At 56.5% G+C, this 25,391-nt stretch overlaps 10 protein-coding genes across 10 annotated transcripts; 3 read left to right on the plus strand and 7 right to left on the minus strand.

Annotated features, from left to right (window-relative positions):
- Positions 1 to 1,859: 1,859 nt before the first annotated feature.
- Positions 1,860 to 3,282, plus strand: CkaCkLH20_02120 (uncharacterized protein; the record flags this gene model as incomplete). The annotated part of the gene is made up of 2 exons (XM_038884839.1): positions 1,860 to 2,408; positions 2,461 to 3,282. 2 exons carry the CDS (start codon positions 1,860 to 1,862, stop codon positions 3,280 to 3,282), a joined length of 1,371 nt encoding a protein of 456 aa, XP_038749627.1.
- A 357-nt stretch (positions 3,283 to 3,639) lies between these two features.
- Positions 3,640 to 4,611, minus strand: CkaCkLH20_02121 (uncharacterized protein; the record flags this gene model as incomplete). The annotated part of the gene is made up of 1 exon (XM_038884840.1): positions 3,640 to 4,611. One exon carries the CDS (start codon positions 4,609 to 4,611, stop codon positions 3,640 to 3,642), a length of 972 nt encoding a protein of 323 aa, XP_038749628.1.
- A 1,437-nt stretch (positions 4,612 to 6,048) lies between these two features.
- Positions 6,049 to 7,734, minus strand: CkaCkLH20_02122 (uncharacterized protein; the record flags this gene model as incomplete). Its single annotated transcript, XM_038884841.1, has 1 exon — positions 6,049 to 7,734. One exon carries the CDS (start codon positions 7,732 to 7,734, stop codon positions 6,049 to 6,051), a length of 1,686 nt encoding a protein of 561 aa, XP_038749629.1.
- Positions 7,735 to 8,096: 362 nt separating this feature from the next.
- CkaCkLH20_02123 (endo-1, 4-beta-xylanase) lies at positions 8,097 to 9,203 on the minus strand (the record flags this gene model as incomplete). Its single annotated transcript, XM_038884842.1, has 3 exons — positions 8,097 to 8,392; positions 8,465 to 8,699; positions 8,754 to 9,203. 3 exons carry the CDS (start codon positions 9,201 to 9,203, stop codon positions 8,097 to 8,099), a joined length of 981 nt encoding a protein of 326 aa, XP_038749630.1.
- Positions 9,204 to 10,313: 1,110 nt separating this feature from the next.
- Positions 10,314 to 11,600, minus strand: CkaCkLH20_02124 (uncharacterized protein; the record flags this gene model as incomplete). Its single annotated transcript, XM_038884843.1, has 1 exon — positions 10,314 to 11,600. One exon carries the CDS (start codon positions 11,598 to 11,600, stop codon positions 10,314 to 10,316), a length of 1,287 nt encoding a protein of 428 aa, XP_038749631.1.
- Positions 11,601 to 12,555: 955 nt separating this feature from the next.
- On the minus strand, positions 12,556 to 13,480 carry CkaCkLH20_02125 (uncharacterized protein; the record flags this gene model as incomplete). The annotated part of the gene is made up of 3 exons (XM_038884844.1): positions 12,556 to 12,748; positions 12,809 to 13,290; positions 13,370 to 13,480. 3 exons carry the CDS (start codon positions 13,478 to 13,480, stop codon positions 12,556 to 12,558), a joined length of 786 nt encoding a protein of 261 aa, XP_038749632.1.
- A 967-nt stretch (positions 13,481 to 14,447) lies between these two features.
- On the plus strand, positions 14,448 to 16,639 carry CkaCkLH20_02126 (FYVE zinc finger; the record flags this gene model as incomplete). The annotated part of the gene is made up of 4 exons (XM_038884845.1): positions 14,448 to 14,729; positions 14,787 to 14,809; positions 14,863 to 15,713; positions 15,774 to 16,639. The coding sequence occupies 4 exons, from the start codon at positions 14,448 to 14,450 to the stop codon at positions 16,637 to 16,639; spliced, it is 2,022 nt and encodes a 673-aa protein (XP_038749633.1).
- Positions 16,640 to 17,144: 505 nt separating this feature from the next.
- On the minus strand, positions 17,145 to 19,733 carry CkaCkLH20_02127 (uncharacterized protein; the record flags this gene model as incomplete). The annotated part of the gene is made up of 3 exons (XM_038884846.1): positions 17,145 to 17,749; positions 17,803 to 19,534; positions 19,605 to 19,733. The coding sequence occupies 3 exons, from the start codon at positions 19,731 to 19,733 to the stop codon at positions 17,145 to 17,147; spliced, it is 2,466 nt and encodes an 821-aa protein (XP_038749634.1).
- Positions 19,734 to 21,723: 1,990 nt separating this feature from the next.
- CkaCkLH20_02128 (uncharacterized protein) lies at positions 21,724 to 23,028 on the plus strand (the record flags this gene model as incomplete). The annotated part of the gene is made up of 1 exon (XM_038884847.1): positions 21,724 to 23,028. One exon carries the CDS (start codon positions 21,724 to 21,726, stop codon positions 23,026 to 23,028), a length of 1,305 nt encoding a protein of 434 aa, XP_038749635.1.
- Positions 23,029 to 23,084: 56 nt separating this feature from the next.
- On the minus strand, positions 23,085 to 23,709 carry CkaCkLH20_02129 (n-acetyltransferase ats1; the record flags this gene model as incomplete). Its single annotated transcript, XM_038884848.1, has 2 exons — positions 23,085 to 23,596; positions 23,667 to 23,709. The coding sequence occupies 2 exons, from the start codon at positions 23,707 to 23,709 to the stop codon at positions 23,085 to 23,087; spliced, it is 555 nt and encodes a 184-aa protein (XP_038749636.1).
- Between the last annotated feature and the right edge of the window lie 1,682 nt (positions 23,710 to 25,391).

Consider the following 25,391-nt stretch of genomic DNA (forward strand, 5'->3'; position numbering starts at 1 on the left):
AATATGCAAAGGTCATTAAGGGGTGCCAGCAGATGACTCCTTTCATTAGACAGAAAGGGCTTCAAGTGGCCATCGGTATGGATTAAATGAATATGACGACTGTCTGTAGGCTGTACGAAGCATTCCTTTAGATGTACTCGTCATATGTGCCTCCATTTTGATTCAGTCCACGGAAACCGCGGTGCGCGGAGATGTTTACGTACCTCGCTCCAGCGCCTTTCCCACGGAAACCGTGGCGCCAAGTTGGATGGCCAGGCCTCGAACTCGGCTGGAGAAACAAGCTGTCGCGTCAAGTCTTCCCACAACTGCTTCAACAGGCACAAAAGATCAGGCCATTCACAACTACTTGCACCATTCTTGTTAATCAAGTCTTTACAGGCTCAAGGGTTAACCAGTCGCAGTGCAAAATAATCAGCCGTAAGTGTCAACAGTGCAGTTATCATTTTTTCCCTTGTGCCACGATCGACTAGCATTGTTGAAGTGTAGAAAAACATTGCTAGTCTACAATACCCTCTAAGGTGATGATCGACAGTGTAAGAGATATATATGTTCCTGACATCGAGAAAATTGATTACACGGTTTAAACCGAGACCGAGATTGCGGCTCATGCACTACTCGGTAACCCCGCATCACGTACAACACGCCTTACAGCGCAATTGCGGATACTCGTAGAAACTCGTAGTCGACAACTTCAATATCAACTTGTTGTTGAGTTTGAAAGCTTGAAAAATTGAATCTGCTGGCATCAAGATCTTTTATTCTTTCTGGGAGTTTAAGCTTCTAATTTTTGGCATTTGTGATGTAGATAGCTCCAAATTCAGTCCGTAACTTACAATACCACCAGGTTCAATTCCGGCTGGTCTCATACAAGGACCCTTCAAGAGTAACGAGAAGCAATGGACAGACCGTGGCGAGTAAGGAATAAGAGTTAGAGCAGGTGAATCGCATAGGACGCGTCACTCAGCCCGGATATCAATTAACTACAGAGTACGTATAATGATTTAACCTACTGAATATGCTTCATTCCCCGCGTCATGCTTCCAATCAATCACTAGAGACTCATCGAGTGCGCCAGTGTTTACACTACTGCATCTCTACCCGCAACTAGCAGCTGACGACGTAGCTGTGTTTCATGTCAACGGACAAGACTCCCTCGGCTTCTGTTCCCGAAATTTGCACCAGCAGCCAACTTGAATAGGAAAGACTATCACGAAGAGTTTTCCCAGAGTGGGCAGAACGGGCACCACACTTCCCAAGTTGCCCCTGAGCAGCAAGAACAGAAGACACAATCCTCCGGCGTTGCAATGCGGTTGGGGCTCGAAAATGGTAGCACTCGCCGGGATTGCGGCGGTAAAGTTGCTCTTTCAGGCCGAGCGCTGGGTCAACATAGGGGAAGGATGGGCGCACGATCCACTGTTTGCCAGGGAAAACACCAATCACCCTTCCCTGAATTCTCGTGAGGTTCCCGATTAAGGACGGCATTTCATTAAGTGACAGCTGTAGTCTGTTTGAGATAGAAGATGGAGTTCAGCGGCGGCTACGGTATCCGCACAGCCGCTGACGCTTCAGAAGTAAAGGGCAGAGAGATTTGATCGATCAATTTTCCGGGGGAGAAGTGATTGATTTATTAACTCACCTTCGGCTCCCACATCTTGACTTGTCTCTTGAGTTGCCTCTCTTACCAAACCTTGCCCTCCTTTGGTTCTCACCTCTCATATTGTCTCTCGTTCTTTCGGCCTCACCCTTTTGACCTCTCCTTCATTCATTGGGTTCCGGAACTCAAACCAAATCATTCCTTTCTTTCGACGAATTACTTCACACCTGCAACCTTTGGTTCGATCTCCCATCTCACCTCCACAATGAAGTCGGCTCCCACTCTCTTGGCGCTCTTGGCGGCCGTTACCAACCTTGCCGCTGCCCAGACCGTCTCCGGTAAGGCTGAGGGCTTTGCCGCCGGTGTTACTGGCGGTGGTAGCGCCGCTGCCGTCGAGCCCAAGGACATCGACGAGCTTAAGAAGTACCTCACCGACGACGAGCCCCGTGTCATTACCCTCTCCAAGGAGTACGACTTCACCGAGTCTGAGGGCACCGAGTCCGGCAACGTCTGCGCCAGCTGGGGTACCGGCGCGTCCTGCCAGAGGATCATCCAGGACTCTTGCGACAGCGGCACCACTGCTTCCAAGGACACCTGGTACAAGGCCCCTACCCAGCCCATCGATGTCGGTAACAACAAGACCATTCTCGGTGTTGGCAGCAAGGGTGCTATCAAGGGCAAGGGTCTCCGCATGAGAGGCAGCAACGTCATCATCCAGAACATTGCCGTCACCGACCTGAACCCCAAGTACGTCTGGGGTGGTGATGCCATCGGCTTCGATGGCGCCGACCTCGTCTGGGTTGACCACGTTACCGTAAGTACATCCAACAAAATTGCAATTCTCACAGAGCTGACATCACATCAAGACCGCCCGCCCCGGCCGCCAGCACTACGTCTTCGGCTTCAACCCCAGCAAGCGCGTCACCCTGTCCAACAACTTCATCAACGGCGAGTCCGACTTCTCCACCGGCTGCGACGGCTACCACTACTGGACCTTCGAGATGGTCGGCACCGACGACCAGATCACCATGAAGAACAACTACATCTACAAGACGGCCGGCCGCAGCCCCGCCCTCAGCGGCGGCACCCTCCTCCACGCCGTCAACAACGTCTGGGAGGAGAACAACGGCCACGCCCTCGAGGGCGGCGACGCCAAGGCCCGCGGCCTCTTCGAGGGCAACGCCTGGATCAACGTCAAGGCCCTCGTCTCCGACTACGCCGGCAAACTCTTCGCCGCCGACGCGAGCAGCGCATCCCAGTGCCAGACCGCCCTCGGCCGCGCCTGCGAGGCCAACGTCTTCGAGTCCACCACCAACGACTTCCCCTCCAACGACAACACCGTCCTGAGCCTCTTCAAGAGCTACTCCGCCCCCACCGTCGAGGCCGCCAGCAAGATCAAGACCAGCGTCCCCGCCAACGCCGGCGCCGGCAAGCTCAGCTCCTCGTCTGCCTCCAGCGGCTCCTCCACCGAGTCTACCGACACCGAGAAGGAGGCCGTTGTCGCCACTCCTGCTGCGTCTACTCCTGCCTCCTCTTCCGCTGCTCCCGCTGCCTCCAAGGCCGCCGACTCCGGCTCCAGCGCCGTTGCCCTCTACGGCCAGTGCGGTGGCCAGGGACACACCGGCGGCACCACTTGCGCCTCCGGCAAGTGCGAGGTCGTCAACGACTGGTACTCCCAGTGCGTCTAAGCCAACCTGAATGGGTGGTCCAGAAGCTGGCGAAAGCTGGCGGATAATGCAGACGACGCGGCTATGACTGCTTACGTCTTGCGACAATTCTTTGTGTGAAAACATTTGTCACCATACATATATTCCTTGTAAATACCTTTTGAGGCCAGGGGCCACGTAAAAAAACACACACCAGCGCTTTGCACCGAATTCGAAGTCTCAACGCTTTCTATTGATCTATGGTGTAACATGATAATGTGCGTGTATTCAAACATTAGATTAAGGAGTGTACAAGTCTATATGCTTCATAATATCGTCTCTCGTGGTAAGGATCGTGGTGAAGGGTAAATCGAGCCGCATCTCGCGCGCGGGCAGAGCCTAGTAGCTGTAGACCTGCTCGGGGCCGAGGTTTCCGAACTGGCCGGAGCCGAAGGGGTTCGAGGGGGCGGTGGTGACCGGCTGGCCGTTGACGTCGGACACGCCGAACCAGGCGAGCTCCTTGCCGCTGACGACGGTGACGACGGCGAAGGCCGGGGCGGGCTCGGCGACGTAGCCCCACGAGATCTTGAAGCCGGAGCCGGAGGTGCAGGGCTGGTCGGACCAGCTCTCGGTGGCGGCGTCCTTGCCGGGCATGCGGATGACGGTGCAGGCCTCCGTCTTGCCGTCGGCCTCGATCTTGAAGTTGTAGTCGCAGCCGGAGTTGTCCTCGCCGCAGTAGCGGGTCAGGTCCTTGACGGTCCACTTCTTGCCCTCGACCGGCTTGGGGTCGGCGTAGCCGGCAGAGCTGCCGGAGCCGGCGGTAGGGGCGGGAGCGGGGGCGGCGGTGGCGGAGAGGGTCGGGTAGGTGAAGTACGAGGAGGGGCAGGATCCCGGGTGCGCCGGGTTGCAACCGCCAGGAATGCCGACGATGGAGGTGAAGGTCGGGGCAGCGGAGGCGGATGCAGTAGGGTAGGTGAAGTAGGACGACGGGCAAGATCCGGGGTGAGCCGGGTTGCAGCCACCGGGGATGCCGGCGATGGAGGTGAAGCTCGGCGCGGCGGAGGCGGAGAGGGTGGGGTAGGTGAAGTAAGACGAGGGGCAGGATCCGGGATGGGCCGGGTTGCAGCCGCCGGGGATGCCGGTGGATGTAGGCTGGGGCAAGTTGGCGGTAGCGCTGGCGCAGTACTCGCGGTTGCGAGCGTTGTCCTCACCGACGCACGCGGTGAGGGTGCATGAGCAGGCGACTTCTGGGGTTCCCGCGGCGATGCAGGCCTTGTAGGCGTCCTGGCAGGGATCCTGACGGCGGCCGAGGGCAGGGGCCGCGGTAACGGCCGAAGCCATGGCCATGGCGATGGTGAGCTTGCTGAACATTTTGGATGTTTAGAGTTGTTTGGATGAGATGAACTTCAGTGGATGAGATGAGATGAGAGGAGATGAGGGTTGAAGGCTGAGAAGATGAGTGTGACTGTGATGAGACAACAACTACTTGAAGCAGGAACCTGCATTTTCTTATATGCAAACGAAGATCTGGTATCGAAAGACATCAGAAGTCCGGAGAAGCCCAATTGAAAGACAACAATCTCGTGTTCGCCTCACCCTCGTTACCACACCTGTGGGGTCGAGTCGGTGTAAACGGCTCTAGCCTTCTCGTATTCACCGTTTGCCCTCAGCCATTTTCGTTCGGAAAAACACCCGAAAGTGTGACAGGTCAATGGGCCCACGATTCCCATGATCTCATGGTCCCTTCTAGCGCGCGGGGAGGTCCCATAATTGTGGCAGGGGCTTGACAGAGTCCCGGGTTGCCATCGGTGTTTTTCTCTCTTTCTCTCTCTCTCCAAAGTCTGGGATGGGTGGGCAGCTCAATTGAAGCGCGGCCAGCGGGTAAATAGAATGGGCATTTCTGAATACAGTCCGATTGACGTCAGAAACACGCGGGGATCATACAAAGATTACCGATTCGACATTCCGCGTTGGAAGCGTGCCAATCAGCCCGAGGTGAACCGTCAAAATATTAGCCAGAGTCGGGTTAGGCGAATGCTTTTCCAACCGGCCGATCTTGCTCGGCCCCGCCGTCCGGCCAACCTCTCGGCTCCACGCATACGAGAGAGCCGAGGCAGCCGGACCAGCTTTTCAGTCTGGCGCCAGTTGAGTCAGGCGAAGCGTTTGCCGCTACTGACAACTAAGAATAGCAACTGCCAAATGGTTCGAAAGAGACGACCACAACGAGGCCCCATCCCTGCGCTACACGCTGTCAAGCTTAATACAGAGTTGGCGGTGGCTTGATTGTCGATCAGGAACCCAGCCGAGAGGTCGGGCTCGGTGGCACGCTTGGCATCGGAGCCGGAATCCGGGGACCTTTCACTGAGAGGGACCTAAAACAAGCATAGCGGGAAGGATTGGCTCGACTAGTCTTGAAAGAGTTGTCTTGTCTTAGACAAGCGTTGTTGAGAACTGACTCGAAGCAAGGTGAATCGACGAGTTTGGCATGTTCGATTCTCGTATTCCTAGCCACTTCAGTGCCGAAAGAATCGGAATATGAGGCTTAGACAGGCAGACTTGTCACGCCAAACGCAGCGCTACGGCAGATGGATACGTGACATCACCTGTGATCACTTGATGATGAGAAACCTGATGAACCGCACGGAAAATCTGCGGCTCCGAGCATCAAGAATGAATCGACTCTTCGTTTCCATCTTCTAGCAGTTATGATTTTCCTGGGGATTACAGAACCAACTTCGAATAAACCGAAACGCCATTGTCACAAGAGGAAATAATGCTATGACCAGAGAGAAAGGCACACAGCATCTGTCAGAAATACTCATACTCATCGTCGTCGGCGTCGTCCATTTCCTCCTGATCCTCCTCGTCTTGAACCCCGCCGTTGTTTCCCTCCCCCGTGGCGGCCTGATTGCCATCCACGTCACCCCCGCCGTCTTCCCCATCGCCTCTCCAGAACGCAACATCCTCGGGAATGCCGTCAGACGAATCGCGATCGAATTCGGACACTGACCCAGCGTCGTCCTCGCCCCGTTGCGCCGCGGCTGCCCACTCGAACCTGGCGTGGTCGTGCAACTTGCACGTAACCCCCGCCTTGATAAGCGTCGTGAAAACCTTCCGGACGAACGCTGCCGTCGGGCATACCTTGTTCTCGGCGTCTTCGAGTAAAAGCCCGAGTGTGGACCTCAGAGGCTCTCGTGCACTCCTCTCCAACGACTCGAGCGTGACGTCGCCTCGTAGACCGTAGCTGCACTGGAGACTGTGGCCGTGTCGGCCTTCAGGGTCGTCGCCGCACGCGAAGTGACTGAGTATCATCTCCCGGAACTGCGGGAAAGATCCCTTCTTCACTTCACCCGCGAACCAATCGATTACCTCTCTGTCGCGTTCGTTGCCCATGTCGAAGGGAAGGATGTGGAGAGTCTGCAACCATGGCGCTGAGAGCAGCACGTCACGCCGCAAATCCCACCGCCGAATCATGAGCTTTTGGAGGCGCCCGAGGGAGGCAAGCGATCCCAGGCGTTCGGCGTCTGGGAGACGCATGCACTGAATCGAGAGTGTCCGGATTGTGCTCGAGTGTTTTGCCAGAGCACCCAAGATCTGGCTCGGAGTGGTTTCTCTGTCGACTCCGCCGGCGTCGAACTTGAACTCGCGTAGCGCCTTGCAAGATTTGATCATTCGGGTGATTCTGCTCGGCTCTGCGACGATGGATGTCAAGCTTAGACTAGTGACACTGCTCCAATTCACCTCAGGCTCGTCGTCCCGGACCTTTGTCAATTCAACCGTGTCGATATTGGGCGCTAGGTTCAGCACCTTGCATACTTCGCTCAACATAACCGAGCGAGCATCGCGGGAACTGCAGTAACATCGAAAGCGGCGTAGGTGGTGCAGGCGAACGGTGGTTTCCGCCGCGGAAGGGAATAGGTGAAATGGATATTGTTCCCCTTGGCTAAACGGTTCTCGCCTTATGATTGCTTCTATAGATGGCGGGAAATCATCTCTCGCTCCGGCCTGAATGTCCAGGACTTGAATATGGCGCGCCTGCAAGACGACAAGCGCCAAGAGGAAGCCGCTCATGGCCCAGATCGGTACGGGCCCAGAAAAGCGCACCCCAAGCCTCTTCGCGACGGCAGATAGCACCGACGCCTCCTCGCGGGTGAGTGGTGCGCAATGCTGAGCGTTCTGGCTCAGAGAAACGCGCAGGGTCCTGAGACATATGGCCAGCTCGGGTTGTGCCTCCCAAGTCATGAGCAGGTCAATCAGGGGCCCGTTGCCATTTCTCAGGTCAAGAGAGAGATGTCTGAAAAAGTGCGGCTGGACAGCTTCAAGGGCGCGCTGACATGTCTGTCCAAAGGCTGTGAGCGCATACATGTTCTGACCAGGAATGTGGTACAGCGGCCCTTGGCCATTTTCATAGGAAAGCGACCTGTCTTCGGGCTCTGCCAGAACTGAGGCGATGTGGCTGAAAAGCTCTGGTGGTAGATCGAGAAGCTTCGGCATCGTGAGCTTTGATTGAGTCTGCTCTGACAGATGGTGTTGGGTGAATTGAAGATGAAGTTGGGCAAACCCGATTTAAAGCGAGACGCGGTGTTAGGACGCGTGTTTGCGAGCTAGGACAGGGGTACCAGCCACAGTTTGGCTGCCCTCCCCGGCGAAATGGGTCCCGTCGCCGTTGATCGGCTAGATCCGCCTCAAAGAGGAATTCTCTTGCATTGGACGCACAAAGTTGGAGATCCAGAAAACGGTGCTCAATGCCATTTTGGGACACGTCAAAGTTTGAATAAGTATATACAGCCAGACTGACCAGGCTACAACTTTATACATGAAAGATTGGCCCTCATCGGAACCACAATGTCTGCCGTTTACTGAAGAGCCTGAACGACGGCGTTGTAAGCCGGCTTGGGGTTGAAGTTGGCGTCGAACAGCAGCGGGTTGTTCTGCGCCCTCCAGCTGTCCGGGTCGCGAACGCCCCAGACGGTGATGCCGACGCACTGGGGGACCTGGAGACACGCGCGCGTGACGGCGGTGTAGTCGTTGGCGCTGGCGCCCACGATGTCGAGTTCCGTGATGGCGACCTCCTTCACGCCGCTGCCGGCGAGGGTCTGGAGGGCCGCGAGGGCGTTGCCGCCCTGGTTGGCTTGAAGATGAGCCTGGGAGCCTGCGTTGGTGTTAGTATCCTCTCTCCCGTAATTTTATGGCAGCGTAGGTAGGTAGGAAGATGGACACATACCGATGCCGTCGATGGGGATGCCCTGCCCGATCCATTCCTTCACCTTGCGGGCCATGGCCTGCGTCTTGGCGTAGCTGGCCTGGTCGAGGTTGTAGTCGTTGATGTACAGCTTGGCAGCAGGGTCAGCGGCCCTCGCAGCGCGGAAAGCAATTCCAACAAAGTCCTCGCCGAGGACCTGCGAGAAGACGGAAGATCGAAGGGATCCATCCTCGTTGAAGATCTCGTTCACGACGTCCTGGATCACAATTCAATCAGCCGGAACAAACAACTCAATAGACGGATTACTCACCCAGTGGTAAATCTTGCCCTTGTACCGTCCCATGACGGAGTTGATATGGTCCTGGATGACCTGCGTCAAGCCGGCGCGGTCGCGCACGTTGTTGACCCAGCCCGCGAGCTGCGAGTGCCAGACAAGGGTGTGCCCGCGCACGAGCTTGCCGTTCTGCTGGGCAAAGTTGACGAGGTAGTCGGCGTTGGCCCAGTTGAACTGCCCGCGGTTGGGCTCGATCTGGTCCCACTTCATCGAGTTCTCGGGCGTCACCTGGCCGAAGTTGGCCTTGATGATGTCGGCGCTCTTGCCTGTGGTGAGACGGTTCTGGTCGCTGCAGGTTCCATAATACTGCTTGCCTTTGGCCTTGATGAGCTTGTCGATGCTCTGCGCGGCCTGTCGCTCCTCGAGAGGGGCCGCGAGAACAGACAGAGGTGCCAGGAGGCAGACAAGGGAGGTGAGATACTTCATCTTGAAGATGCAGGAAAGAATGAAATGGTCGGCAAGGTAGGAGCTTGGCTGACGAGTCGGTCGAATGCTGAACCTGCATCTAGGTCATTGGTCTTATATGAGTTGCGAATGGCTTCTATTTGGCAACCGGAAATCGGCCAGCGCATTGTATCAATTGCTGCATGTTGCCTAGTTGAGTAAGATCACAGGACCGCTCTTCATCTGCCAAGCCGGGTAATTGACAATATCTCCGCAACCAATTTCAGGGCTCAACCAAGATCTCCATGCTGGAAAGTTGATTCTTGACCCATTGAGGAAACCTCAACTCGGCCGTCCTGTGCCGCAATGAGACAGAACGTGATGTTGACTCCCTCAGGGGCCCGAGTTGACACTGCAGATCAATATGGTTAGAACCTCTCTTGGTGCGGAGAAGAAGCACACAATTAGCGGCTGAATCCATATCCTCTCGGAGGGCGTTGCACGTTGATATTACCCACGGCGGGGGATCGCAACTAATTATATTGCGCCGGGATCTGATGCAGTCGGCGGCTTTTCGAATAGATTGCATATCGAACACAGGGCGGCTGATAATATGGCGGTACCACCCGAGAAGTGCGAGACCCGAAGTTCGCGAGCCTCCGAAGTTCCGATCAAAACCCCGCCATTGTAACGTGACGAATGCCGGATGTCACGCTGGATAATTCACACAGGCCCCGGCGCTTGTTTGCGGACAACTCGGACACATTTGTGATATTCGAGGGGCAAACTGATCCTTGGCGACGTGAGCTACGCCATCTGCTTTATGGTATCGAGACCAAATGAGGCAAATTCGTGGAAGACGCCCAAAGAGGCACTGGAATGCGCATGTTTCGAGGTTATTATCCGTAGATGTTCAGTCAAGCGCCCCAGTAAATAAGCTACACACAAGCTTTCGTCGACGTGAGTTCATCTCTTGGTAAGCCGGATGCTGTGTGTGTCGTTCCACTCGTCCGAACAGCCTGCAATAATGCCCGCCCGTTCTGGCCCTCAGGAGTCCAGCTGTCGCCGATGGCTCCATGAAGCCAGTACACACTATCCCGGCTGGGTTGTAATTCAAGTCAGCTGAGGTCTTGGGCCTCCCCGCCGCCGCTTTCAACTGGCAGCGCTGGCCACGAGGCTCTCAACCAGATTCCTTGCAGGCTCGAAGACTTCATCCTCGTCACCAGGAGGTGTATGCAATCTGAATCGTCCTTCGGCGAGCACAAAGCCTCCGCAGCTGACCTTGGTAATCCTCACACCGGGGTGGAACAGATTTAGGGCGAGATGCTTGTCCAAGTAGGTGCCAACAGCGTTGAGGAATAGCTGTTGGTCCTGCTGGTTTCCGTCATGTCTCCAACCCCAGCCCTCGTCTGACTTGCCACCTGCGAGCCTCTTCCGCTTCCTCGCGTCATTCTCGTAGCCTTGCGTAAACGCTTTCCGCTTCGTTGTTGTGTCGTTCGCGGGTGTCCTGCCCTCCTTGGCAAACCTTTCCAGGTCGTCGGCCAGAATGACGACTTCGATAGATTTGATCCCCAGCCCTTCAGCCGGCAGGTCGTTCTCGCCATCTTCTAACGCGGCAGGGGGTATGTAGAAGCCCAGAGTCAAGACCAGGTCTTTTGCCAGCGGGCCCTCAGAAGGAAGGCCTGCATCTTCGATCCATCTCTCCCACGCCGCGGCGAGAAATTTCGTACCCAACCGCATAGGGCTGATGCGACAATCGAAGACGCTGGATAAAAAATCGATGATGACGACTTTTAACGGCGTCGGCATGCGCAGGAGAAGAAGCGGTAGGTGCAAGAAGTGGCCGTCATCTGTCGAGGTGGTGCCTGCCAGCGATCCGGGGACGTTGAGCAGATTCGTGGGCTGTATCACGTCTGACGCTTCTGGGCGCTTCTCCGTTGACGACGGCAGCAGCACAGCACTGCAAAACCCGTTCTCGTATGACATCTCGAGAACCAGGGCCCTCTTCGTACTTGAGATTCCACCACCGACGGAATCGCTGCGGAGGTCACGGCTAACATCTGCCTCCGGGTCTTCTGCGCCGCCGAGGAGCGCATCCACGCCGACCCAGCGAAACCTGACCTTCTCCAACGATCCCAGACGGCCAACGGAGCTATCGTTGCCCTCGAGGCCGACCTGCACACCTCTAACCACGTCCCCCACCAGCGTGTCGCGCAGTCGTTGTGATAAAGTAGTCAGTCGAGTGGTTTTTAAGGCGCCGGCGCCAATGTAGAGAGGCGAGACACGGTGGGTGGTGAAGGTGGTGCCGAAGAATTGCGGCACGGGGTCGTATTCTTCGAAGGAGCCGGGAGACGTTCGATCGTATTCGGTGTCGGAGGGCTGGTGAGCTTCGGGTTCAGGCTCGGGCTCGGCCGCAGCATTGCGACGACGGGGAGGCATCGCGACCAGGAGCGCGAGGGCTGGTTGTGTGGTGCGATTCGAATTTGATGACGTTTGCGATGCGATGGAGATTAGACGTTTGACGCGTCGTAAGTTCAGATTCAACCGACTGATCGAGATTCCTCTCAAAGTGTGAAGTTCGGGAGCTGTGATTACGCGTCAAAAAGTGGTGTTTGTTGTAGAAAGATGCGCTCGTCGTGCTTTCCTGGCGTGTTGTTTGATCAAAACGAGCTGTCGCGGGGTGTTGGAGGAGGAAGGAGCGACGATGCGCTCCCAGGTGTTGCCAAGTGCCAAAGCTCGACCTCAATAACTACGTCAGGCACGACGACAATCCTGGACAACAGTCTTGTCAGTATCAACCAGCTTAACAGCTGCAAATATCAGAGTTCATGAATCTAAACAAGACAACTTCTTTGTTTACGCATTCGTCGACATCCCGCACAAAACAAATATCGTACCTGTACAGTATAAACATCACCTTGACATCGCGCAGTCCTTCGGCCGACTCCCGTATCGAAGTCAGGCCGGAATAGTGGGTCAGTCGGAGCCGATCCCGGAAGCTCACATAAAATTCCGCGGAGCGCATGCACTGCGCGTTAAATCGCTCTTACACGTCAGAGAGCTCCTGAATGGCAACCACCCCATCTTGGCTTCATCAGTTCAAGTTTAACGCCTTATCTTGGCAGACCAGACCAAGTCATGGAGGTTTGCGCCATAGGAGAGGGAAAGCGGCCTCAATAATTCTCAAGGAATTTAAATTCGATTCCAAGTAACGTGATGTTACATAGGCATGCCATATTGCGCCTGAGTTATGCTATGATTCTGCTTTGTAAAGATTTTCCCAATGCCCTGAAATGTTGCCGCCAAACATTCTATGTGACCTGAACCGTCCGATGCAAATGACTCCGAAATCGCTCAACCCATATCCGTTGGTATGTACACACGCTCTCGTCGTCTATGCTCCGACGCAGAAGCCGAAAGAGCCGTCAAACAGGTCTGCCTGAAAGCCGGGGGTTTCTCTCATTGCCATGAGATCGTCAATGGTTGGGACGACGTTATTGGAGTAGAAGGTGAGGAGATTTTCCATATCCTCATCCGTCAGGTCGCACATCTGTTCCCAGTCGTATGCATTGCTGACCTTGGTCATCCTGGGGTGATCGTGTTAGATACGAAGAATTCGAGAATTGTGAGAGCAGGGTGCTACTGACCAGCCCATGCGCTTCGGGCTATCCTCCGGGTTCGGAGCAACCTTGCGCAACTTGCCTCTCAGCGTGCCGATGGCTTCAATCGCATTGCCGGCATTCCTGGGCAGCTGTTTTGCGATATACCGCCTAATGATGGCAGCTAACCTCGGGCCCTTGCCATTGGTGCTGACCATGATCTGGAGAGGGCCGTCACGGTGGACGCTGCCAAAGTAGAAGTCGCATTCGGGAGGGACGTCGGCAATGTTGGCTGGTATCCTCCGCTCCTTGCAGAGCTTCCAAATCGCCGTCGAGGCAGCAGGGTCGTCAATGGCCACCAGGACCATTTCTGCGCCGTCGAGGTCTGAGGGTTCGAAGAGACGGTCGACGTGGGTGACTTCGCCCTGGGCAACGCGATGCGCTACCTCGGGGTTGAAGCCCGACGCGGGACAAACGACGGTGACGTTGGCGTCTGCATTGAGACAATTGAGGATTCGACCTGAAGCGACCTGTTTCGAGAGACGGAATTAGCATCACCAGTAGCAATGAGGTAAAGGCGCATTGGCATAGACAAGCGCAGCCACGTACCTCGCCGCCTCCAACGACTAAAACTTTCTTTCCCTTGATTTGCCAGGCTAGAATAAGACTCCCGCCGCCCTCGACATCTGGAAACTTCTTTGTTGTGGACTTGTCGGACATGATGTGTGTGTGTGTATGTGTGAAATGCAGAAGCTTGAGGAATCGAACGTAGGACGGTCCAAGACTGACTCTGAGCTTCCTTTAAAATATGACGAAGACACTGCAATTTTCGGGCAGCTTTTTTTGAGAGATGCCGATGCTCAGAGGCCGAGGAAAGCGATAAGCGCACCGATAAGGCCAGCCCCACCAGCGATTTGGTGCACGTGCCCGATGCGTCAGATGGGCGGTGATAAAGAGGTACTTCCGTCACACCGCCACTCAGCAGGGCGAGCTTGTATCCATTTATCTCCCAAACACACCGCGGTGCTGGCCACGGTAGCAGCTCCACCCTTTACCCTGGTCTGTGGGGCCGAATTCTGCCCATTCCATCGCTAGCGTTTCTTTTTAGCGCATCTTCTTTAGCGTTCCCAGGCTGAGAAATGCAACGAACTCCGCCGAATGCATCGCTGGCAGCGCAGCCCGAACGGCGCTCCAGTGGGTCTCGGCCCCCCCTGTCCCCCTGTTGGCCGTGCCCGGCCCCTTGTGCTGCCATCCGCTTGTTGCCGCCCTACCTGCCCACCGCCTGCAAGTTCCCCCCCTCACCTCGACCTCCAACCTCCAGCCTGGCCGCGAACCCCAGCAAGGAATGTGCCTGGATGAGCACGGGAACCTGGAACTGGAACCAACGGAAGGTCGGACCATCTACGAATACATTGGAGACTCTGGACTGGGCAGATACTGTTCGTACCTTTCGTCTCTGTAAGGTACCTTGCGTTACCTACCTATCATCTGCATCTCGCCTGCACAGCACATACATCGTCAGGTGTGCTACTCAGACCCCCTCCTCTTCGTTGGCATCGTCCACCTCACTCCCGCATCCTCCGGTTTACCCCTTTTTGTCATTCCCATTGTTTCGTTTACCGCAGTTGTCGCCCGTTATTCTTTTCGAGTGGATGGCATCGTGACTCCTCCTTCTCGCCCGTCCACCATGTCTGGCCGCAAGCTGGGAGGCGGCCGCATCTTGGGCAGCGGGAAAGGCCTCGCCCCTCCCACGCCTCCAGCTGTCCAAGGCCATCGACGAACACCGAGCCCCTTTGCTCCCTCCGAAAGCACTCTCTCGCTCAATTCATCCTCGGCTTCCCCTCCCGTCTCGAGCCCTCTACCCGACTTCTCCCAGGACCTGACGTCAAACATCAGCGTTGGCGGCCCCTCGAGGTCGGCCACCGCGAGCTCCTCCAAGCTCGTCTGCCCAATATGCGACGAGGAAATGGTCAGTCGCTTCCCCTTGGACTCTTGGCGACGCACTCACGCTGACATTGGGGGATAGTTGACGCTGCTTCAACTCAACAGGTGACGATGAACGCTCGCTTGCGACTGTGATGTTAGTCTCTGACGCTCCTCAGACACATCGACGACAACCACCAAGAACTGCCCGAAGTAGAACAAGACGAAGTGAGGACCTGGTTCGACAAGCAGGTCCTCAAAGCAAAGAAGTTCCAACCCCTCTCTATAATCAACCAAAAGCTCAGAGGCCTCGATGTCTTCGAATCCAACGAGTCTATGCCGACCGCCCCGCCTACCACGGCCAGGCTCGTCGAGGGTCCCATCGACCCAGATGAGCTCATCACCCGATCCCACTGGCAGCGTCAAACCAGCAACGACCGATGCACCGATCCAACATGCGCAAAGGGCCTCGGGGCCGTCAACGGCAGCATCAACTGCAGGAAGTGCGGGAGGCTGTTCTGTGAGGTGCACACCATGTACCAAATGAGGCTATCGCGGTCGGCCCAACACGACCCCGTGCGGGGATACTGGGTCAGAGTGTGCGAGACGTGCTACAAGTCGAGGGACGGCTACAATGACCACAACGGCGTCTTGATTGACCACACATCGGCTTTTGCGGACATGCGACGAAAGAGAGTGGAGAGGCAAAATCTGGAGGTGGCCCGACTGGAGAAGCGTTTGACGAAGCTTACGCAGCTGCTTGCGAATGCGCCCGAAGAGGTCACCACCAACGGCGGAAACCTGCTCTCCCCAGTAGCCACCCTGACAGGCCAAAAAAGCCAAAGGAAATTATTGGAGCAATCGGTGGTTACCTGGGAGGACGACGCGGCCGTCTCACAATGCCCATTTTGTCAACAAGAATTCGGATCGTGGACCTTCAGGCGGCATCACTGCCGGATATGCGGGAGGGTGGTCTGCGCCGATCCGCTGACGGGCTGCTCGAGCGAAGTGGGCTTGAGCGTAGCCAATCGTGAGTCTCGCGCGTCAGCAGCATCATCACCATGAGAGTCGCAGCTAACAACAGCATCAGCTACAAATCCCGCCACGGAGAAGCCTCCGACGGCGGCGCAGCCCGGCCAGATGAGCGTGGACGTTCGCATGTGTCGCGACTGCAACCACACCATCTTCTCAAAACGAGACTTCGCCGCGACATTACTGCACAAACCTCCAGACCAACGCGCCTACGAGACGCTGCGTCAATTCGAGCGCGGCATCCGCCAGCTCATGCCTATTTTCCAGCGCACGCTGCTCGCCCTGCAACCAGAGACCGAAGACGGCTCCGGGGTCTCAAAACCGCCGCCGACTCACGCGCAGATACAAGAAGCCTCCAAGATTCGAAAACGACTCACCGATGCCTTCACCAAGTACGATCTGGCGGCGCGCCGTCTCCGCGACATGAAGACGACGTCAAAGCAACAAAAAGTTCTACAGCAGAACGTCTACCAGGCGGCATCCACCTTCCTCCACACCCACATGCTCACCCTCAAATCCGTCCCTCAAATCCTGCGCTCCCGCTCCTCGCACTCGTCGCGCCTCCTCGCCCTGCAGTCCGGCAGCGCCAACGGCTCCTCGTCGTCCCTCCACCTCTCGCCCCTCCGCAACGGGGAGCTCGCGGAGTTCGAGACGGCGAGCCAGGCCAGCGAGACCAGCACCGCCGTGTCGCAGCTCGAGACGGAGGAGAAGGAGGCGAGGGAACGCCTCGTCGTGCTGGAGGAGCAGCGCTTCATGGTGCAGCAGATGGTGGACTCGGCGCGCGGCGCGAGGCGGTTCGAGGAGGTCAGCGCGCTCACGCGCAACGTCGAGGAGCTCGAGAGGGAGATCGAAAAGGCCAAGAAGCTCGTCGGCGGCGTCGAGCAGCGGTGGGAGGGGCTCTACGCGTCCGGTCTGGCGCGGTGAGTGGGGGACCTCGTAATAATCAACGCGTGTGTGTTGAAGCGATCTTGTCGAAATAATCAGAGCAGCATTGCAAGGCGTTTCACAGGAGCTTTTGATTATTTCTTTCCAAAGCGGGGATTGTTCAGGATGGCGGGCGAGGCATTGTTAGTCGCGCAGGGACGAAAAGAACCCGACGAGGTTGAAATTCTCACATTCATCGTTAAGATTCAACAGAACTTTGTTCAAAAGATCAACATCAGAAATCAGATATCCATCCTCGCAACTAATATGCTACAAACCCAGCCGACGCCATCTTTCAAGTAACCCTAAAGCAAGGCGTTTTATGCCTCTCTCTCCTCCCCATGGTAATATATAATGATATCAATAAACCGCCAATCCGTGCTCTCTGTCTTCTCTCTTTCATAAATGGGGCTCCTCTCTCTCTTCTCCGACGGGGGTATGAACAGCAACAAAACAGCCCACAAGTCTTCTAATCGCCCAACGCATCAGTTTCTTTTTTTTTGGTTCAATGCACCACGCCCTCGACGCCGCCGAGGAACCTCCTGACGCGGTCGACCTCGAGGTCGCCCTTCTCGCTCTCCACGGCGCGGACGAGGCCGTCGACGACGGCGTCGACCTGGTCCTCGGGCACGCCGGTGCTGATGGCGACGACGCGGCGGTACTTGATCTCGACGTCCTTGCTGCGGCCCTTGAGGGCGGCGGCCATCTTGCGGGTGGCGTCCCTGCGGGCGGAGACGGCGTTGAGCCTGGCCTTGAGGACGGCGGCGGAGGGGAGCAGGCCGGCCTCCTCGCCGTCGCGGGCCGTCTCGAGGGCGGCGCCGAGCTCCGTCTCCCACGACGACGAGAGGGCGTCGGCGCGCCCGGCGCGTTTTTGCTCCTGCAGCAGCCGGACCTGCTCCTCCTCGCGGGCGTGGCTGAGGTTCGAGACCTTCTGGCGGGCCAGTTGTTGTTTCCTCAGCGTCGCCTGCATGGCTTCGCAGGTTCGTCTTGCCTCGCTTAGTTGTGCGGAGGTGGTGCGGAGTGTTGAGTGCAGGGACTCGATGACGGCTTGTTTTGTCCTGACTTCACTCTGGAAAGTGGAGCTTGCCTCGTTCAGGAGATGTGTGATTGCTACAACGGTCAGAAAGGTTACTGGGAAGGGTCCAATTGGGACGGGTACTCACATGATACGATGTCATCGCTGCTCTCCTTTGTGCGCTGGCTGCTCACAACGCCGTTCTTCTCAAGGTCTGCGTTCGGTTCAGGGTTGCCGTTGGGCAGGCTGTTCTTGCCCTCATCCGTGGCATCGCCGCCAATGCCAAAGTCCACGGGCCTCAGACCGGCTCGGTTGGCAATATTGGGGTCCGCTCCAACTTCCAATAGTTGGGAGATTATGCTTCTGTTGCCTATCCTTGCCGCGATGTTCAATGCCGTATCACCGGCGTGGTCTTGTGCGTTGACAATCTCAGTCATGAAGCGCGCAATGCCCATCTTGGGCTGCGATTGCGGTTGAGACTGAGAGCTGCTCGGAGCACTGTTGCCGTTCGCATTGGCGCTGGCGTTGCCATTCGCAGCAGTCTGGCCATTGGGGACGCTACCTTGCCTGACCACCCACTCCAAGAGGCTCTCGAGGTAATACCGACTGGCCGCGTTCCTACCCTTGACGGCGCTAGTCATTGCAATGTGGTGCAAAACGGTGCGTCCCTTACTATCACGAACTTCAATGGTGCTTCCTAGTACGTCCAGAAGATCGGGGAACGATCCAAGATCCATGGAATTTGTCACGAGGCATGCCCTTACAAGGGCGGTCTCTCCTGAGCCATTTACACGGAATGGGCTGGCACCCGCAGCAATGAGTGCGCGTAAAAGCGTCATACGTGATAATGTTGCCGCCCAATGCAGGGCAGTGTGACTTTGCTGGTCAATGGGCATGTCCAGTTCAATGGGTGCCAGTGTTCGGAGCATGTCCAGTTTGGACTGGTCGGATGCCGCCGAGTCCATGAAGAGACTCATCAACATGCCTCTCTTTGCCTCGGCGTCCGGAGACATCTCGAAGGGCAGCGGGGTCAAAGGACTGTGGCCGTCATGCGCAGGCGCGTTCGCCTGTGAGTAGATGAAAGACTCATTGGGCTCTGTGGGGGATCCAGGGAAAGCGCCCTGGTACATCTCCATCGAGTTGTTGTAGCCCCCGAAGCTGTCCGCCGGGGTCATGGTGACCCGCTGGCGCTTACGCGGCGGTTCTGGGCCATCGCCGAACTGCTGGCTGGTTCCCTGGGTTGAGTATGCCGAGTCGACCTGCTGGCCGTAGTCCGAAGTGTAGCTCTGCTGGGAGTTGCCGGGAAAGTCATCGCCGTTTTGCATGGAACCCTGGCGGCTGAAGCTGGGTGCCTTGGTCGGCCCGTTGCGGCCCCGGGGACCTGGAGAATCGAAACGTGCCTTGCTGATAGCAGCGACAGCGTGCGATGCGGTGCTCGAGATGTTCTTGAAGAAGGTGCCGTTCAGCCCAGCCATGCCGTTGGTTCTCGCCTCGTTACCCGCGTACAAGCGTTTCCTTTGGGCGGCCATGGCCTGTTCCTTGGTGGGCGTGTTGAAGTCTCCCTGGCCCGCAACTCCGCCATCTTGTCCCATATCGTATGTAAGGAGCGGACGAAGAAGTTCCTCCACGCCGTATTGTCGGCAAACCTCGACACCTCTTTCGAACTTGATCCACGTGCCCTGGTATTTTCCATAACCTCCCTGGACCTTCTCGTGTTCGCCGGTCTGAATTTCTTTCTCGAGGATCTTGGTGCGCTTGCCCTTGTCGACGCCGGCAACTTTGAGGATCTGGGTAGCGTTGAGCCAGCTATCTTGGCGTCGGCGCATGACGGCGATTCCGTTGACCTCCATTTCGTACACATCGACGCCCGAGTAGACGGCCTAGATGTATGAATTGTCAATGCGACTACCGCACGCAGGTGCACCGGAGCTGTGCGATGTGTCGACTTACGCTGTAGATTTGGGGAGCCTCATTGGCATGTCTGGAGTCGGCATAGCCGCGGTAGCCGCCTTGAGATTGCTGGCTCATGGTGAAGGACTGTTGCGACGAGGGCTGGGACTGCGATGCGGAGGGCATCATGGCGGCGGGAGGGGGGTTCCCAAGGTGAGTGTGCGGTTGCGCGGCAGAGAAGGAGGCTTCGCGGTGGGAATGGAGGGAATGCGAGGTGGGTTGATTAGCCGTAACGGTGGTTGAAGACATGTGGCGGCGCTAGAGCATTGGAAGCGAGAGTCGGACGGCGGGCAATGCGATCGAGAGGAGGAAGGGGGGATCCGTGAGGGAGGCGGAAGTAGATGGTGACGTTGGTTCGATCAATCGGCGGCGGCAGATTCTCAGATATGTATGGTGTAGAGAGGCAGGCGGACTTCGGCGGCCGTAGTGGTGGTGGAAAGGTAGTTGACAAGAGAGTCGCAATGCGTGCAGCCGCCCTTTCTCCCTGGCCGTGAATGGGACCGTCGGCTGCGTTGTGTCGCTTTGCGCGGCGGTTTGGTGCTTTGGCTGCTTTGTGCGGCGCTTGTGGGAAAGACCGGCGCAGTCCAGTCCGGTCAGACTTAGGTGGGAGGATGTGCAGGCGAAGTAGGTAGACGTCGAAGAGTGAAGGCCGTCGAAATGGCGTATAACGTAGCTGATAGTGAGGTAAGATGTAGCAAGTTGGAAGTAAGGTACGGATAGTAGGGCGCTTCGGATGGCCGTCAAGGGCTGGATGGTTGGCTGGCTGAGGAAAAGGGCCTGGACCACGGCGTCGTTGTAAGGGAGCCGAAAAGCAGAAGCAGCAATTGGATTTTGAATGTCAAGTGGATATCAAGTCTCTCTTTTCCCTCGTTTCTTTCTCTCTCGCTCGCCTCGCCTTGTCTTGACGTTAATTAGTCCTGTCGCCTAGCCGTCGTCCGGGGGCCCGAAAATGAGAAAAAAGAGTCCACTCAGTTACTGCCGTGCAGGCTCCCGACCCGAAAGGGAATTTCAATTAAAGAGTGGGAAGTGGAAAGTGCGTCGGACGTGTCTGTTTCGCGAGGCGAAGGCGTGTTCTGACCGTGTCGCGCGCGTCCGCTCCGGCCTCTCGTGTAGTGGTGTTTTAATGGGAAATGGAGAGGACCGTGGGTGCTTTGCTCACTGAAGGAAAGGCAAGGGGCGGGGAGACCGCATTCCTGATTTCCCATTGGCCAGTAAGCGAGGTGCACGGATCACGGCTCTCGGTAAAGGGTGGATCATTGAGGGTACGTACCGCATCCCCTCACCGCGACAATGGAAGGGACACCACGGGCAGGAGCGTCGGTGACGCGTGTCGACGTGCCGACGTTATCAGGCCTCTTATCGCGTCCATAATCCATCATGACCTTAGGTAGGGTAGTTGGGTACCTTGGTAGGTAGTTTGTGTGGTTATGACGGCTTATGACTTTCATTCCATCGAATATTTGACCATTTATGAAACAACGATGATTATGAAAGCATTGGCATCGGACGTGAGAGTAGTAGAGTGGGAGTAATACTTATGAAAGCAACAGCCGTGAGAGCAATAGAGGTAGTGGCAGGAACAGTTCCAGAAAGAACTAGCTTTTTGATAATCCAGCAGTACTCCGTATGTACGATGCAAATAATTACAAGATACAGCATTTGCTCTCTATTGTTTGGACATTTGTAAGTCATGGTATGGGTGTAATGCTTCGTATATGACCCTGATCGAGCATCGACTGTAAGTTTACAGAGAGAACCATCTTCAGAGAGACTTTATCGATGAGATCACCTAGTCAAGATGTCATTTTATTCAAAACTTAGGGAAGCCAGTTCATATTTCCATGTTTATTTTTACTCACCTCACTTACTTTAATTCATCTCAATTGCTCTTCCAAGTTCCGAAGGCGATGAAGACCTCCCCCACATCAGAGCTTGGGCCACACTGGACGGCTCCTGAGGCTCCGTCACAGCTGCAGTCCATCTCCAAATTTCTGCACCGTACCTTACCGCCTGCATGCATCCTGCTCGACATCGACACCGACACATGCGTCCCTGCCCGACTGCGAGACACCTCTCGAGGAAGACAATGTGATTGCTGCCTCGATCATCACCTGCCACGATGCCTACCGTACGAATACCTCTGAAGAAGCCCGTCCCGCGCCAGCAGGTCTACAAACACCTCGAGGCGGCCCAGTCCACCTCGACGACGAGAATACCCCTCCCGAGACCCGCGCGACCTCTCCATGTCTACCGCCACCTCCTCCGAGCCACCACATACTTCCCTCTTGTCTGTCGAACATACCTGGAAGGCCGCGTAAAGTCGGGCTTCCGCCGAGAGCAAGCAAGAGCCAGGACGGCAGAGACACACCTCGCCTCCACCAGATCCAGAGAGGCCCGCGAGGAAGAAAACTTTCACCGGACCAAGGCCCTCGAAGAAGGGAAACGGAAACTGTCCGTCCTCAATACCGCACTCGCAGGTGACCTCGTCCGCTTCCGCCGCGTCCTGTGGCATGTCTTTGGCAGACTCGGCAAACGACGCCGCGAGCTGATGGCCGCCTTCGTCCAGAAGGAGCCCGATGCGCCCTTGAACTCCCAACAGCTCGAGGAGAAACTCGCCCAGATGGAGAAGGACAGCCGAAAGAAGGCCGAGCTACTGAAACTGCCACCCAACAAACGCGTCTATGACAGGACCGACCCTACTCCCTGGGTGAACCAGAAACTCAGCCCGATCGAAGACAACTGGGACATTGCCAAACTGAGCAAGTTCTTCGACTCTCAAAAAGACATCCAGAAAAACCTCACCGCCTCCGCTTCCTGGCCTCGCAAAGAACTCCCCCACAGATACAATCCCCAGGCCAACGTGCCCGACAAGGACCAGTTCGGCAGGCCCACGCCGGCGCGGAGGGTCACCAAGCTGACGCGCCGCTGGTGGAAGGACGTGGCAGACAGGCTGATGCCGCCGGTGGACAAGAGCGACTGGGACCTGCTGCAGTCTATCGCAACCGGCGATGCGCCTCGCCGCCTGTGGGGAATGCCCCCACGAAGACCGATTGCTCTCGGTGAACGTGTCGAAGTGAACTTCCCGTGGGCAGCTCATGCCACCATTCCCGTCCGCGACATAGAGAAACCGCGGTCTCGAAAGTTCACCTGGCTCTCGGGTAAAAAGGACGACGGCCCTTTCTCGCAGACGGTGAGCAAAGAGCGCCATGGCAGTCCCTACAGTGATCGACAACTTCGAAGAGAGTTTCTGAAGATGTGGGAGACGTCGTCATATGTAGCGCAACCACAAGCAGCAGCGGCAAAAGGCAAGCCGAACAATTTTATCTGGGGTACTCGGGAAGCTGTGTTGCCCGTGCCATCTGCGGCGCAACAACTAATCTTCGAGGGGGTTGACGCCAAGGGACAATTGCCTCGAGCAAAATAGGATCATGTCTGTTCGTCTTTATTATTATACCCGGGTAGCTCGCGCTATCTCTATTCTCAATCCAACAAACCGGCCAGCTTGGGCAGGGCGTCGCCGTCGACGCGCATGCCCACCCACTCGTCCATGGCCTTCGCGCCGATGGACTCGTAAAACTTGATGCTCGGCTCGTTCCACTTCAGCACCACCCACTCGAGGCGGCCCGCGTTCATGGCGACGGCCTCCTTGGCCAGCTCGACCAACAGGCGCTTGCCGTACCCCTTCTTGCGCTCCGTGGAGCGCACGTAGAGGTCCTCCAGGTAGACGCCGGGCTTGGCGCGCCACGTGCTGTAGTTGTAGAAGTACAAGGCCATGCCGACGCCCTCGCCGGCCTCGTTGAAGAGGAGCAGGCATCTCGCGGGTCTGTTGGGCGTTGTGGGTTCCGTCACCGGCTTTCCCGGGGTGTAGGTCGTCTGGTCGGAGGGTGCGAAGGCGATGGTGTTTCCGAGGGACTCCTCGGTAGCCTGGACGCTGTCGAGCGCCTTCTCGTATTCTGCGAGCTCCCGGATCAGGGAGAGGATGATGGGGACATCTGGCGCGGGGTGTCAGTTCCATAACTCGCGCTCATTGAAAGTCATTTGAGAGCTCATGATTGCGCTTACCTTCACGGCGCGCGTGGCGGATTGTGCAGTTCGAGGGTGCCATTGTATTTGATTGGGGCCAGACACTTTTCGATGATGTCGTCAATGTGCTATGATTGACTGCAGAGCCTCAATTGGCAAAGACCGAGGGGTATTTATTCGAGTTTCTATCCGTACAGCTCAAGCTCCACGCGTGTTGGTTGCGAAGGGCGCGCCTATGTCGCTTGTGGAGACTTCTGTCATGCAGGTACCCCTCAAGCTGTGTTATTTGGACACATTTTGAAGCCGTCCTCACCGCCTTCGGGGCTTGTGTTTCATCACGTCGAGTCAGAATACACATTCAAAAGAGAAACGAAAAACGTTCATCAACCTCATAAGAAGAGGCCGTCGTGAGAAAGCTGCCAAAGAAAGCTGGGCGACTCTTATGTGGGGTGGAGGGGTAGCTAGGGCACCTTAGGTGTAGCAGCATACCTATGGCAATCATGTATCGATATCTTATCATCCATGACGATGGCGACATGAAGAAGCTCCCCTTCCCTCCCAAGCTCCAGCTACATACAGCTCAGGGGTCCGGCTATCTCTCACTCAGAGTCTGACAGGTGTTCTATTACCAACGCAGCCGGGCTTACCGGCGCGAAATGCGTGGGAACTCCGGCGGAGTCAAGTCAATACCCGCGCCGACACCGGGCCGTTGTCACTGTGAGACTCGTACTGAGTGAGAGGATGCGATGAACGAGCCGGGGAACAGAAACGATTGAAGCATCCGTCTGAACTGAACCCACCCACACACTCACACACACCCATTTTCGCATCGGCGGCTTTCCGACCGCTGGCCCTGTTGCGCAATCCGGCTCTGAGATGCGCTCACCGAAGCTCCCCGCACACCACCAATCGAGGTACATGAATGAGTGATTATGCCATGACTTTGCTTGCAGGTTGGAGTAGATTGGAGAAGCTCTGGATTTTGGTGATCCGACCAACTGAAACCCCCCAATCTCATTTCCGTAGCGCTCCTACGTACTCTTCTCACTCACTCACTTATCAATCAAAAACCACAGCTACCTTATCAACAACACATCATCATCACCACCTCACCACCACCACTCCTCCAAAAGCTCATACTATCTTCCTCCCCAAAAATCAATGATCATGCTCCTCCCCCCGCCGAACCCGACCCTCAAGGGCCACAAGCTCCTGATCCTCTCCCAGTTCAAGCCCGACGCCTCGTACCTCGCCCACCTGCACGCCGAGTTCCCGGACCTCAAGGTCGTCTTCCACGAGCTCGGCTTCCCCGAGAAGAAGCCCCGGCCCGACTTCGACGACGACGAGTGGAAGGACGTCACCGTCCTGCTCACGGGGAGCGCCCTGCCGGACCCGGAGGCCGCGCCCAGGCTGCAGTACGTCCAGCTGCAGAGCGCCGGCGCCAATCACATCCTGAAGCACCCGCTGTTCAAGGACACCGACGTGGCTTTCGCGACGGCTAATGGCGTTCACGGGTGAGTTTTGCGGTCTTGGTGAACGACGGAATGGTCACTCATGTGAAGACAGGCCTCAGATCTCCGAGTGGATTATCGCGACGTTCCTCTCGTTCCAACATCAACGTAGGTCTCACTCACTCAATCCTCCTCTCATCGCACATCGTGAGTCTGACAAATGCGCAGTCCCCAAATACATCGACAACTTCCGCGCAGGAAAATGGTCCCGCGGTGACGACTGGGTAGAAGACGCCGTCGGCCGCACAATGCA

This window comes from Colletotrichum karsti, assembly GCF_011947395.1.
Source record: "Colletotrichum karsti strain CkLH20 chromosome Unknown Scaffold5, whole genome shotgun sequence".
NCBI classification, from domain to species: domain Eukaryota; kingdom Fungi; phylum Ascomycota; class Sordariomycetes; order Glomerellales; family Glomerellaceae; genus Colletotrichum; species Colletotrichum karsti.